A 15,281-nucleotide genomic window follows, 5' to 3' on the forward strand; every position below is an offset into this window, starting at 1 on the left:
GCATTCACTTATTCTTGTGTACACCCACACATGGACCCACACACATACACAGCCACCCACCACATGCCCACTCAGGTTACCGTGAAAAATCATCTCCAGTGTTCCCCCCCTCAGGAACCCTGCTCTGAAGCACCAGCTGCTTTTGTTTCTGTCAGCTGCAGAGACCAGTTATCTACCTGGGACTGGTGCACTCCAGGACACTGCTGAGCCCCTGCACTTTCAGAAACAAGATCTACTTTGGCAGATCCACTTCCACATGAAGGAGGTTGCCTCCCAGAGGGGTTTGCTGGCAGCAGCATCCCTGTGTTTCCCTCCATGTATCAGTTTGCAGTGGTGTTTGTGTAATCATTTAAAGCCCCATCCTTCCAGTAGTAAGATCAGAGCACCGTCAGAGAGTGTTGCCAGACACGTGCCCTGGGGGCAATGCCAAGGAGGCAGCAGAGATGGGGAGAGCTGATTAAAGGCAGTGCATGCTTGCCTTCCCAGCTGCTGTTTTGCAGCTAGCACAGGCTCTCAGCTGGCAGAAAGAGCAGTGTGGGGCCCGTCTCATAGGATAGCAGAGACCCGGCTCGGTCAAGGGCAATGTGGGGCTCTGGGTGGTCAGCGCCTGAAACTTCACAGGGCGCACAGCAGGTCTGGGGACAGGCACCAAACCAAAACATGAATAATGATGGCCATGCTGTGCGTGCCTTGCCAGTGACCGAAATCCCTCTGCCTTGGTGAGACCTGTCCCTTCCAGGTGAGCTGGCTCCATGGCTGGATAAAACAGTTCTCTCAGCCTAACTGTCTCTTTCTTTCCAGGTTAGTAAGAGAGCATAGGGGAGTCTAACCTCACTTGTTGTTTAATGACTTGTGGTGAAATCCTGGCTGTGCTGAGGTTGATTGGAGTTTTGCCACAGACTCCACCACAGCTGTACTTTTAGCAGGCTTTTAGCTCAGCCAGGCACTGCTCTTTTTCTTGTGCTCTGCCAGATCCATTTGGTCATTCTTTTCCATTCTTCCCCAAATTCAGAGGGACTTGGAATAGCCAATTCTGTTTTGAAACATCCCACAAGTGAGGTCTCCAAGAGAGGGGATTTTCAGAAGGCAACTGAGTGAAGTTTTGCACATGTACAACCTGCACTGCTGGAAAGAGCTCTTCCCACCTCCTTTTCCTATCCAGCATCTGCAGACCTCTCTACTCCAATCTTATTTCCCATAGGTCATAGCTGCCAGCAAAGCTCCACTTGTCTTCAAGTAGAAGGGATACCTGTGCCCCCAGTCATACTATCAATTAGTGCTGAAAATCTGTGGATATTGCAAAACCAGGACACTACTTTCAAAAAAGACTGTGATGGAGGAGACCACTCCTCCAGCCTGCTGTTAACCTCATTGGTAATTAGGACCACAGGTCTCGGCTGGGTTGGTGAGTGGGCAGGGTGTGCTAAAGCAAGCTGGTCCTTCACAGCCCCTGCAACCTCACATTCTCTCTGGCTACAAGGTCCCTTCTGCCTCTGCAGGTGAATGCAGCTTCTGCACCATGCTCCCTCCTATCATGCTATCCGATGTGTCTTAGAGCTCATTGCAGGGGCAAATGTTGATGTGTCTCAAACTCACTTCTTAAACCAGACTTGGCCTCAAGTTTTCCAGGGCAGGTTTAGGTTGGACATTAGGAGAAATTCCTTCCCCGAAAGGGCTATCAAGCACTGGAAGGCGCTGCCCAGGGAAGGGGTCGAGTCCCCATCCCTGGGGGTATTTAAAAGCTGGGCAGACGAGGTGCTTAGGCCAGGGTTTAGTGGTGGGATGGCCGGGTGAGGGTAACGGTTAGGCTTGTTGGTCTTAACGGGCTTTTCCAACCTAAACGATTCTGTGATTCTATGATTCCTCTGTTTCAGCTCTTTGCTTCTCCCTGTCTCCCCAGGATCTGTGCATTTTTTTCTCTCCAGCCCAAGAGGAGAAGGTCATGTGTGGACTGGAGATATCCCCATCAAATATGTTCCATAAAGTCCTTGCCAGCCCTGGAGCACTGACATGAGTACTGCATTTCCACAGATAGGTCCTGAAAACAACCTGACAAACTGGGGTGTGTTTATTCAGATGGAGCTTCCTTGGGCAGTGAAAGGGGCACTAGACAAGGAAACTGTCCTGGCCCTGCCTCAAGCTTCCTCAGTGATATCAAGCAAATCCTTCCTCTCTCAGTCCACAAAACACTTGAGAGCAAGGAATTTCTTCCCATGGGTGCAGGAGACAAACAAATCTCCATGCTGGAATTGCTGAGGTCAGGAAGCTAAGGCACTGGTAGTGGCTGTGGAAGATGGGAGTGTTTCACAGTGTGAACATTACTGTAGGAAGAGACACTTAGAAAAGTGGACCTGGAGCTCCCTCAGCCTGGGTCTGCTGTCAATGACATCGACATTGCCTAGCCTGAAGAAACCCCACTGGGGTCACGGCTTTAGTCGGGGTCTAGAAGAATTGGGATCAGCTCCCTAGTGGGGGCTCTCTCTGCTGTGCTTTGAGCCTATTTCTTTATGATGCTTGGGCTGGACCCTCCATTGGGACAGTCTGGTTTGGCTACACAAACTCTACAGAATCACAGAATAGCCGAGGCTGGAGGCTCCTCTGGAGATCAACCAGTCCGGACTCCAAGCAGAGTCAGCTAGAGCAGGTTGCCCAGGACTGTGGCCATCTGGGTTTTGAATGTCACCAAGGATGGAGGCTCTGTGACCTGCTGGGACACTGTTTCAGTGTTCAATCACTCTCACTGTAAAAGAGTTTACTCTTGTGCCTAAGTGGAATTTCCTGAACCTCAGTTTGGGCCCATCACCTCTTGTCCTGCCATGGGACAGCACTGAGAAGGGCCTGGTTCCGTCTGTTTTACACCCTCCCATCAGTTATTGATATATAGATAAGATCCTCCTGAGCTTTTTGTCTTCTAGGATGAACAGTCCCAGCATATGAGATGCTCTAAGCCCTTCAGCACTTTTGTGACCCTTCATTGGACCCGCTCCATGATGTGCACAAGGAGCCCGGCACTGGTCACAGCACTCCAGATGTGTCTCTGCACTACACAGAGATGATGATGATTCACTTCCCTATGGCACAAAGCAGCTTCTCTCTCCCCTACCACATCTCTGTGCTAGGGCTGTGAGATGAATACCCTCCACATATCTGCTGGCCTTCACACACCTGGTCTTTACTGAGGTTTGGTCCTGTCTCTTTCCTCCATTTCCTACTACTCTGCTCGCTTTCCCCTTGTTCTCTTTTGGTTTTCTGTCCTTCCCTGCCATGGCCCCTCTCCCCGCTTGCCATGCCTTCACTCTCTTTTTCTCTGTAGCAAAGATTGTTGATTTCAACTTTCAACATCAGGGCCCCAGCTGATGCCCAGCCCTGTTACCCCACTGCTTACACCCACCCCTTTTGGCCCTTTGTATTTCTGACACGACCTTTTTTTCTTTTTTTCCTTTTGAAAATGGCCGCAACTGCTTCTTTGCATTAGGGTCCCTGTGTTCATCCCACTGTGTTTCTTCCCAAGGTAATCACTTAGTCCAGAGTTGCATGAAAGCCTACCTGAGAGCAGGACCTGGCCTGCTCTGTCCTGGGATGTCCTGTCATGCAAGACATCAGTAGGTTTTTCTCCCAGGCTGCCAGTCCAGCACTGGTCTGGAACAACATCCCTGATGTCAGTGTGTCTATTCTGGGTTTACAGGGAAAGAAGCTTTAGTGTTCTCACGTAAATTACGCCAATGAAAAAGCTGTCATAAATCATTATCTCAGGATATGATTGTACAGTTACGCAGCTCTGGCTACTCCATCCGCTGCCACAGGTAACACGTTCCTGTGAGTGAGGTTTGTTTTCCTGAGATAAGAGATGTGTTGTCATAGAAAGATTTCTGAAGTGTCTCATAGCCCTGTGCAGGTGATTAGGATGCTGTTGACATCAGTGTTTCTAATGGTATCCAAATGGCTGCACACATAGGACCCAAATGTTTCAAGCGATTCTCTTACCCTGCTTGAAGCTTTTGCAGTGGACAATTAAGCAGCTGTACCTGAGAGACTCACACTGACCAAATCCTTCCTCAGTTAAGCACAGCTGACCTTCCACCAGCATGGGGCTCATCCCTCTGTGCTTTATGGAAATAAACTGGATCACACACAGCAGTGTGATTGAATTGGCAAGGAACTAACCAGTTTGATCCAAGTTTGACTTTCTTCTCCACCTATAATGTTCTGTTCTTGTGGTGCTGAATAGTCTTCTTTTCTCTCTGTAGACATTAGAGGACAAAGAGTGAGCACTCAGGACACAGTTTGGTGTGTTTAGGTCATAGGAAGATTACACCTTCAAGAACCCACATTGTTTTAGTCCCATACACTTCTGAGCTAGGTCTGCTTTTGATAGTTATGTTCAATTTCTCTCATGTATAGTCTGACATGGTAGACATCCCTTTCCTGGGTGTCATCTGTGGTTTCTTCAGTTTGTTTGAGAGTAACAGTCCCCTCCTTTCCATGTGGCTGGCACCCAACTAGAAATCATTACCTTCTTATGTTGTGGCCAACAACTAACCCAGAGAGTAGCTCTTACTGCTTTCCCTTCAAGATGAAAAACAAAGAAGGGATTAAATTTGTTCTTATCATCTGAGTTGCATTTTTGTTTGTGGTAAGGATCAGTAAGTTCAGGTCCTGGCTGTAACCAAGGAACAACCAAGCATAGTTTTATGAGAAGCTGTTCACAAACTGAAATATTATCCTGGACACATGGTTTTGTCCTCATGGAGGGTACCGAGCTCAGGGTTTGGCTCTCAGGTAGATAATGACTGAGACGATGAGGCATTTCTCACAGGCTCCACTTGTTCCAGGGTCTATTCGCTTTAATTGCCTCAATTATTTTTAGTCAATGGAGGTAAACTTTCCATCCAGGATGTAGGGAAGCTGTGCTCTTAGGACTATTTCAAACCCCATTCAGAGACTAATAATAGCAGGACAAAGGACAACAGTATCAGGAGAAACAAGGTGACCGGCAGGTCGAGCGAGGTGATTCTGCCCCTCTACTCTGCTCTGATGAGACCTCACCTGCAATACTGTGTCCAGCTCTGGAGCCCTCAGCACAAGAAGGACATGGAACAGTTGGAGTGGGTCCAGAGGAGGGCTATTAAAATGATCTGAGGGCTGGAGCGCCTCTCCTATGGGGACAGGCTGAGAGAGTTGGGGTTGTTCAGCCTGGAGAAGAGAAGGCTGCGGGGAGACCTGATAGTGGCCTTTCAGTACTTAAAGGGGGCCTATAGGAAAGATGGGGAAAATCTTTTTAGTAGGACCAGCTGTGACAGGACAAGGGGTAATGGTTTTAAACTAAAGGAGGGTGGATTTTGACTGGATATAAGGAAGAAATTCTTACAGTGGGGGTGGTGAAACACTGGAACAGGTTGCCGAGAGAGGTGGTGGAGGCCCCATCCTTGGAAACATTCCAGGCCAGGTTGATCGGGGCTCTGAGCAACCTGATCTGGTTGAAGATGTGCCTGCTCCCTGCAGGGGGGTTGGACTAGATGACCTCTAGGGGTCCCTTCCAACCCAAAACATTCTATGATTCTATGATTCTATGACCTGCAGCGTAAGGTGGTCCTAGACTCAGAATCATAGCAGAGTTTAGGTTGGAAGGGACCTCTGGTGGTCCCCTGTCCTGCCATCTGCTTAAAGCAAGGCCACCTTCAGTGGTAGAGGAGGTTGTTCGGGGCCTTATGTGGCTGAATTTGAAGACCTCCAAGGAGATCCTTCTCTCTGGGTCCCTGTTTCAGTGTTTTGCTATCCAACTGTGACTTTTTTTTTTTATAACTGGGTGGAATTGCCCTTATTGCAACATGTGCTGATGGCCACTTGCTGTCTTTGCCGTACACCTCCAAGAAAAGCCTTGCTCTGTCTCCTTTGCAGCTCCCCATTAGTGGGGTGTAGTTCTTAGATTCTCTTTGTCAGGTTAAGCAAACTCCTCTCCAAGGAGAACTGGTTTGTACTCTCCCATTTCCATCCCATCAGTACCTCCAGCTCAACTTCCTCATCTTTTAATTTCTTGTCCTGCCTGTGTGTACCTCATCCCCCACAGCCTCTTCTGAGCATGCACCAGTCCCCAACCTGACCTTTCCTGCCTAGCTGGCTCTGTTATATTAAGCTAAGCAGTATATGCACTCTGAGTGATTGCACTCTTGACACTAAGAGTGTCTTCTACAAGTGGTCAAAATGAGCTCAAGCCACTATGGGCTAGTAAATAACAGTTCTAATACAATCTCTGGGATTGAAAAATTACTCTTAACATTTCTGTACTGTGATACCATTAAATGGTCATCTGCTGCTTAATATATCTTGGAGATATGTTCTATGGGCTCAGTTCTGCCAACCTACTGTCTTTAGAAAATGTGTTGTCTCCAACAGGATGTACTGGATGCTGGTGCCAAATAGACAGACCTCATTAGCTTCCCACATCCTCTCCAATCAGCAAGATCTGCAATACAGTGGGGAGGTATTTGCCTAGAAAAGCAATCAGGTTTACTGTTTGTTGAATGGATCCTCTCCACAGGAGGGAACCGTGCAGTATCACATAGGGCAGGGACCTCAGGCCCTTCAAGTCCTTGCTCTGCCACTCATGTTCTGTACAACCTTGGGCAAGGGGCCAACTTTTCAAACATGTCCTGTAAGTTCATGACCAGCTTGAGATATCTCAGTCATGATTGTAAAAGATGGTGCACACCCACAGGCCTGTGTTAAACAATGGGAATTCAGCACCTTTTGGAGAACACCAAACACCAGTTCGGTGAGGAATAACCATAGGAGCAAAGAAAAAGAGCCCTGACTTGTGGCAGAGCTGAGTATCTATCTCTTACTGCTGCCAGCTTCACCTCTCTGAGCCATTCTTAGCACAAAAAAAAATCTGCGCTTTCATGTCCCTGCATGTGACAACTCCTTTACTCCATATGTATCAGTGTGTGTTCATGTATATGTATCATATGATTTCTATGCCTGCTCTCTCTACAAGCAATAAATAATCAAATAAGGTTAAAAATATTCTTATTCTGTACAGGGTGGTTGTGAGCTAATGTAATTCTCTTCTGGAGCCTCTGAGGTCTTCCAAGAGTTTCTTTTGTAGAGTGCATTAGTGTTGCAATTCATTTTGCACAAGGATAGCAGTCTGTAGAGGAAATTATTTGGAAAATGGAAGGGACTCAGGTCCCAAACTGTTTCTCATATGAAAGACCAGAAATGTGGCATTTAAGGAATGCTAGTAGATATGAGCAACACCAACATCATTCTCATCAATATAAGATGAAGGAATTTCTCCTCCTTACATCTTCCTTGGTACCTAAGGTTGGATTAGGCATATTCCCCCTGCCGAGAGAAAAGAACCTTTCAAACTCTATCATCTTAAAATGCCACTGTCCCTTATAATCCACACAAACCACTCCCTTCCTCCTTTTCCTCTGGCTCAAGAGGGAGCTTGTGGCTGCACTAAGAAAATCAGTGCATTTCACGCTATAACTGTTCCACTGTGTCCATGATATTCACAGAGGAAAAAACTCTTTGGGTATCCACTCATCCAAGGGGAAAACACTGGATGCAACTGAACTGTGTGACATTTCTTTTTCTTGGGGAATAGCAGGGAGACCTCTGTACCATTAAAGAAATCTCTAATCGACAAAAAGCTAAAGGCAGGCTAATGGCTGTGTTGACATTAACCCATGAAAACTGTTTAAACCTTTTCTTCTGGACTGCTGGTTATCCTTTAAGAAACCCACTCCCACTGCTGCTGTGTATTGAGAATCTTGCAGAAAAAAACAAGGATTTAAGGAATGTGGGACAGGACTTCCAATCTGATTTGATCTTAAAGAAGCTTGGCTTGGGCAGGGCAGTTTTGGTGTAACCTTTCAATCCCAGTGCCTGAGTCTTAGGGCCTGGTGTGGTCAGTGGTGAGTGTTTGTGAAGGCAGAGCTTTATCCTATGGAGAACAGTTCATCTACACTGTCACTGGCAGCAAGGAAAATGATGGAGAGATAACATAACCTTGGGGTGAAGTGAATTAGTGGAAGCGTATGAAAAACTAAACAATAGCCAGGGAAGCCTGTAAATATGTGCAACAGACACACAATAAGAAACTGAGCTTTTAAGCCTTTTCTTTTTTTTATTGTTGCTTTTTTCTGTTTATGGTAGAAATCCAACCGCTGCTGGATTCGCTCAGTGACTGTGGAAGTGAAAATATTAAATGCCATTCTATCTACTGTATGAAAATACATTTTTTCCCCCCCAATTTCTCTCTCCCCAGGGCTCTGGCTGACATCTTAAGGCAGCAGGGACCAATCCCAATAGCACACTGTGAAAGAGAGACTATCTCGGCCATAGATACCTCCCCCAAAGAAAACACCCCAGTCAGGACATCTTCCAAAAACCATTACACCCCTGTGCGCACCTCCAAAAGTAACCCAGGTAAGTGCTGCTTTTCTGTTCTCTCTCTTCAGAGGTGGTGGTATGAGATGCATGTTAGAAGTCAGCAGAACATCACACTTCACAATCATGGATTTTGAGATCCTAAAATTAGGATAACAGATGACTTTAAAAGGCAACCAGAGCTGAGGAGTGCAAGGATCAGTGGTGACGATTCTTTAGGGTTTTTGCTGAACAGCGTGGCTGTTTTCTCTAGGCATTTTAAAAGTTCAGAATCAGTGAGGTATAAATACAGCGTATACCAAAATGCTTGTAGTAAGCTTAGAACGTTGTGTATTTCCAACATAACGCACATGCTATAAAGCATAATTGGGCCCTCTGCACACAGCAGCTGAGAAGGAAATCCACACAACTGAGGCCACCTTATTCATTCAGGTGAACTATAGGCATGTGCTGAGAGGAAAGCGTGGAAGGTGTCTAGAGGGTATCCCAGGAGCTTAAAGACACTGGCCTGACATCCTCCAGGACCACTGGTCTGGGAATTGGGACACGGATTTTTTTTTCCAGCTTCTACTGGCTGGGTGAATTTGGGCAAATCATTTGTCTGCTCTTTGCCTTCATTTCCCCAGTGGCACAGGGAAGCCAGCCCAATACTGTTCTGATTTATTTAATGCTTCATGTATTGATAATTGTCAAAACAATGTCTCAATGGGTGCTGACCACCTTTGTTAAGTGGGATGGGGTAGACTCGCCATCACTTGCCATCTCTCAGTTGCAACTGGTTGTGTGCCTCAAAGATATGCCCTCATTCAGTCACAAGCTATTCAGCTTCGCATAGAGGTTTCTGGGTGGCATTTCCTGACCTGTGTCACCTGTCAAGCAGAGGAGGTTTTGCTAATGGTCCCTGCTGTGGAAGCTTCTGAAGGAAGCTAGCAAGGAACTCAGACTGCTCCACAACCTGCGGGGCTCGATATGGAAAGGGCACAATACTGAGGGCTGTGACTGGTTTCTGTTGCCTCATTGCAGTGACTACTAGAAGGGGTTTGCTGCAATGTGCATCACCCTATGGAGACAGGACCAGGTGACCGTGTTCTCTGGAAGCCTCCCCTGCAGCTGGGAACAAAGTAATTTCCCTGAGAACTAAGAAGGATTTCTTAGCTCTCCAACTGTAATTTTGTAAGCCAGGGAGTTATACCTGTGAAATAAAGTGTTAGGCTGGAGAAGGGTAGGTACATGAGGTGACTTGTCTGGAAGGGGAAGGTGCTTTTGCATATCTAGGACTTGAAACTGGCTCTTGAGAGGATATGTGATTTTGCCCCAGGATAGAAACACAAGAAATCAGGGTTTATGGCCAGGGAACAGGTATAGGCACCATCAGAGAACAATTCTGACATAAGCCTTATGATGGGATGCATCCCTTTCTGAAGAGACCCTGTCTCTTCCTGTTGGCTCCCGTTGGTCAGTTAGGGCAGGCAAATCCTGAATGAAGATGCAGAAGAAATTCTTTGCTTGCAGCAGAAGAGACAGATGGATACAGGAAGTCTGAATTCTGAATTCAAGTGTCATATTTAGGTACTGTCAAGTCTGGGAAAAGGCAAATGGTCACGCTACAAAGTGACAGCACCTGGTAAGGAGTCTACTTCGTCCTTGCTGAGGCCTGAAATATGAGATGAGGTAGGCAAAAGGGCTGGGAAGGAAAAGGCATGCTTTAAAGACGACAGTCTGTTTGTTTGGCCTCTGCTTGCCTGTATGTTTGCCTGTATCATGTGAAGGAGAAAAGCTGTGACAGTTCTGTCAGGGCTGAAGCAGGCAAGCAACAAGCAACAGGAGCCCATGAAAAGAAGATATTCACAAACCCAGCTAGAAAGGAGAGGGACTTACTTCCAGCACAGCCTTCCCCAGCCATCGGCAGCCCTGGGGGTAATTGATCACTTCTGCCTTGGGTCAGCCAGTTGGACCAAATGCCACACTGAGCCCTTGCCAAAGCTGGGAAGGGAAAACTTGCTCTTGTAGCTTGCCCAAAAGAACTTGTTCCTGGCTTGGTTGTGTCCGTTATTAACATATCCTTATATATCATACGAGACAGAAAGCTAATCACTTACAAAAGATCATGAGCTCATAAAAGAGCTATGCAGTTAATGTTTTTTTATACTGTTTCATTTGCAGAATAGGGCAATGCTCTGTTGTAGCTATACTCTGTTACTCAGCTAATCTTCAGATTATTGCGGTAATCAGGAAATTGTATAAGTGAACAATAAAATCTTTTGGGCTGGGAGGGAAGTAAAAGATGGAAAACAAGAATGGGTTATAGCACATTATACTTGAATAAAGCTGATAAGCCCCAGTATGGAAGTAGAAGAGGGGTCACCATCAATACTTGGTTTTGGAGGAGGAGGTGAAGAAAAGAAATAAAAAGAGGGAAATGGGGGACAGCTGGGGGAAAAAACAGAGGCAGTAATATGTAGTAGCAGCATCCAGGCAAAGCACTGGTCATTGGTGCTGCAAATCAGCTTGAGAAGACCACAGCTGTAAGGTTTTGCAGTGGGATCTGAAAAGCATCGGGCCTGCTGGCTGTGATTTGTCTCAGGACTCCAGAGTATGAGAGGTTAAGCAAGAAGAAAGGACTATAGTTGTTACATGCAGAACAAGATTGAGTTTTATATTTGTTTTACTTGGAATTTTTGTTTCCCAACTTATAACAAGAAGGGTGCCCTTAAGTCTTGCTAAATAAACCATATCTTCATTTTTCCATTAGGCTTGTTTGGTGTCAGCGAACAAAATGATTGTGGCTGACAGTGACAAATCGAGGTAGTCTGTGTCTGAGGTGGTAGAGTCCAAACAAACCAGCTGCTGAGGGCATGCCTGCGGCACATAACTGAGAATCCTTTAGGTTGGAACAGATCTGTAAGATCATCAAGTCCAAACTTGCTGGGTGGTGCCTGGTGTTTCTTGGTGCAAGTATAGAGAGGAGTCCATCTCCCCCCTGCCAGCTCCCACCCTTCCTGCAAGTGCTCAGGCAGGCCTCAGGTAGTCACAGGATGGGAACGTACAATGTCCTCTGGTAGCTCACCAAGCCACAGGCACTGTCTCCAGCTGTCACAGATGCCTGGTTCAAGACCAATGAAAAGTCCTCTGTGTGTTTGCCCAGGCACTTCACAGCAGGTGGTTTCAGAACTCTCTAAGCTCTGCAGTGGGACAGGAGGGCCTTGTGATAGGTTTAGTTTGTACTTCCCCATTGAGCTTTGAGATAGAAGAACCCAGGCCTAAATAATTATTGTTTAAGGGGAAAAGAGAAGTAGGTCTCTCTGTCCTAGATATGGAGACAATTATCATTCCTCAGACAAGGCAGCTGGTTTTCAAGGTTTCAGCCTACTACTTTACAATAGCCACCTTCCCCAGGTAGTGTGGGACCCAGCTATTTATCAGAAGCAGAATGCATTTCCCACACTGGATTCTGCTGAGTTTGAGCATTCCAAGTGTCCGAAGAGCATCTCTCCAGAAATATTGCCACTTTTGCTTTCCTCTGAGAATCAAGCTCATGCCCTTTTGGCATGGCAGGGGACAGTTCACCTCCCCTTCCACCCACCCTCACTCCCACTGATATATCTGTTCATTCACTTTTATACAGTGCTGCTCTTTGGGTGGTGGTAAGCTCTTTGCACATAAGAAAAGCCGAAAGCTGTGCCTACAGGTTACTTGGGTCAGAGCACACCTTCAGCTGTGCACCACCTAATTAGTATGAGCTACAGCCCTCTGTAGACAGGAGCACTCCTCCAGCCCACACAGGCCTCTTGTTGGTTCACTGATTGCTATTGTGAGTAACAGGTAAAATGTTGAATCTGAGATTACAGGAAATCCATCTCATCTAGCTCTCTATTGGCATTTTTAATGTCTCCATCGCAGTAACACCTTTAGGGGGGTTAGAAGGAAAACTCTAGCAACATTATGCAACATTAGCAATATTATGGCCTCAAGTTGTGCCAGGGGAGGTTTAGGTTGGACATCAGGAAAAATTCCTTCCCCGAAAGGGTTGTCAAGCTCTGGAAGGGGCTGCTCAGGGAAGGGGTCGAGTCCCCATCCCTGGGGGTATTTAAAAGCTGGGCAGACGAGGTGCTTAGGGCCAGGGTTTAGTGGTGGGATGGCAGGGTTAGGGGAATGGGTTGGGCTTGATGATCTTAAAGGTCTTTTCCAACCTAAACGATTCCATGATTCTATGATTTCCCCTGTCTTTTCTCCTTGGCCACGTTATCTGTGCTGACATCTGTTGTGAATGTCAGTGCCGTTCATTTGTTCCATGTATGGCCAGCAAGCATAAGCAAGAATGAGGATAGATGGGAGAAAGGCCAATAGTTCCTGCGGGCTTGGAAAACGTCATGCATAAGCAGCTATGTGCTCCCGGAGAGGAAGGTGCTGCATTTGGCGCAAGAGACAGAGTTTGAGTCAGAGGCGATCCTCCTGCAACATCCACCATCAACTGGTGCATCAGAAAAGTTGAGGGCAGTTCCTGTGACAGTGATGCCAATGGACATAGGCATTAGTGGAAAAATTAAGACTAGATTCTCAGCTCACATGACTACTTCCAATACCATCCTTGGATATTTGAACACCTTCTGAAAGTCAGATGCCAGGGGTTGGTTTGCTTTCATCCCAAAATGTGGCTGAGCCAAGCAACTGCAAGATTCAATCCCTGCAGAATTTGTCAGATAGCAGTTTTCTGGCTGCCTTCGTGATAGAGGGGGAGCCAGCTCAGGACTATCAGTCATGCAGGGAGCTGTCCCATTACTGCTTTCCAAACCAAGACCAAACCGCAAAAGACTCCAAGTAAGAATTTGAAAGACATCTTTGACTGGTGTAAATCAGTGTTGTACTATCATAGTGATGGGACATGGGCTTGGTTTAGGTAAATGCTTATGGGTCAGGGAGGCTTCTGTCCCAGACTCACAGCTGGTACAAATCTGCAGTGCTCCAGGGCAGCACATGGTCTGAATTGAGCCTTTATCCCCCCATCATTCTGGCTATCCACCCAGTCTCATTCTGGCTCTTCCACACTGGCTCTTCTTCATACAATTCATCTTGATGGTATTGCCAGCCCATGAGTGAGGGGATGCTCAGGACCTTTAGACTGATGTGGGAAGCTATGTGGGAGGAGAATCTCTCCAAATATGTTCAGGACAAGGATGTCCTTGCTGCCACTGTGCAATACTTCCAGCAGTGAAGGGTCCCCAGAGTCACCTACTTGAGCATGAGGCAGGTTGGTAAAACCTCTGCCTGGAATTATGCTGCTTCTGACTACGTTCAGGATCAGGAGGCTGTAAGAGCAATGACAAGACTCTTTCTTCTGTTCTTGCTGGGGAAAAGACTCTGGCCTAGTTTTGTATTCTTTTGGCCTCTTAATTCTCAGAATATCAAATTGCCTGACCAACAGAATACGCTAGTCTAAAACCAGCTCCAGATGTGCCAACAAAGAGCTGACCTCAGGGGTAAACTGAGATAATTTTCCAGTGTGAAAAATCCTCTGCTATTCACCTGCGCTAGGGAATGGGGTACCTGCAGGTGGGAAGAACAGCTTATTGACAGGATTACCACTTCAAACACAGCAAACAACATAGGCTGGTGCTCTGATTAGCCTGATATATCTGGGGAAGGCTTTTAATAAGCCATTTGAGTCAGGATGTTCCAGAGATGTACGTATTCAAAGTGCTGTTTTCAGCAGTGCCTTCCACCCGGAGGCATATTCTGAGCTTGTTCTGAATGTGAACAAATGTAGGAGAGGCCTTTAATCTTTATGGAAATTGTAGCTAACATCTCTAGCCAAATATAGGCAGAGCAGTGTAGGGAGTCCTTCCATCCTAATATCACATAGGGGAGGAGATCAGTGCACTTGGGCCTCTCCTCCTTGGGCTAGGGGCTTAGCTCAGGCCCTGGCCCTTTTCTAAAGACCGGGGGGAGCCAGGGCAGCCAGCTTCTCAGATTTCCTCCAGTTTAGTGTGCCTTCTCCCTGACCATCCTTCTCCCTTTCCCCTCTCTCCTTTCCCCCAAGTCTCCAGCTGGTTTCTGCTTCAAATTGCTTCCTTTATTCACTCACCGGATTCTATAGCTTCTCCCCCAAATCCCCAGCAACTATTTGAATTAATTTACCAAGGATCAGTGTAGAAATCTATGTCAAAGGCGTTCAAATTCCCTGCTGCTTCACAGTTTGTGTTGTCATTTACAGCTGTGCAGGGGAATACGATGCAGGTGTAAAATGATCCCCCAGTCCCCACACAAGCATTTTACAGCCCCTGCGCTCTGTTTTAAGAAACTAGTTAAGGTGCAGGCAGGTGAAGAATTAGAGAAAACACTTGGAAAACACCCAGAGTGTTCCAGGAACAGGGTTTTTCTTTTCTCCACACTCCTGTTGCCGTTCACTGACATTTGAAAAGAAAGAAACAGGACAAGCTTTGAAACCTCTAGGATCTGTAGAAGACCAGGCGATTCAAGGCCACTCCATCTACTTTTCCCTCCAAGCACATCCCTCTCACTGTAAGCCCCAGTGCTTCCCACAGCTTCCCCTCCTAGGAAAATCCCAAATGCATTAATATGTTTTCTGAGCCACTAGAAAATGTCGTTTTTTTCTGTCTCAGCACATTCTGAGGGTAAGAGTTACTCAGTGTCGTGGCATCCAAAATACCATTACCAAAAGGGAAGATCAGCCCAGCAGAGAGTGGGGAGAGGTGGATGCCACTGGAACTGGTGCAGGGTAGCTAGGATAAGACACTCGCTGCTGTCTTCTTTGATGTGAAGAATCTAAGTTCCTCACTTATTTAGGACCTAAGTTGGCCTGTACAGTGTTAGACATCATAGGTATTCACTCAGCCCTGGTACCCCAGCTGATGCCCCTTGACTCC

At 46.7% G+C, this 15,281-nt stretch overlaps 1 protein-coding gene across 1 annotated transcript in view; it reads left to right on the plus strand.

The window, feature by feature from the left end:
* Positions 1–15,281, plus strand: part of SHISA6 (shisa family member 6) — a gene marked incomplete at its 5' end in the record, with an annotated part of 254,661 nt that overhangs the window by 8,140 nt on the left and 231,240 nt on the right. Inside the window, one exon of the mRNA XM_009647251.1 lies at positions 8,276–8,436. Coding sequence (XP_009645546.1) covers positions 8,276–8,436 — 161 coding nt within the window. The remainder of the gene's footprint in view (positions 1–8,275; positions 8,437–15,281) is intronic.

Source organism: Egretta garzetta, unplaced genomic scaffold (assembly GCF_000687185.1).
Source record: "Egretta garzetta isolate BGI_Z169 unplaced genomic scaffold, ASM68718v1 scaffold589, whole genome shotgun sequence".
Lineage (NCBI taxonomy): Eukaryota > Metazoa > Chordata > Aves > Pelecaniformes > Ardeidae > Egretta > Egretta garzetta.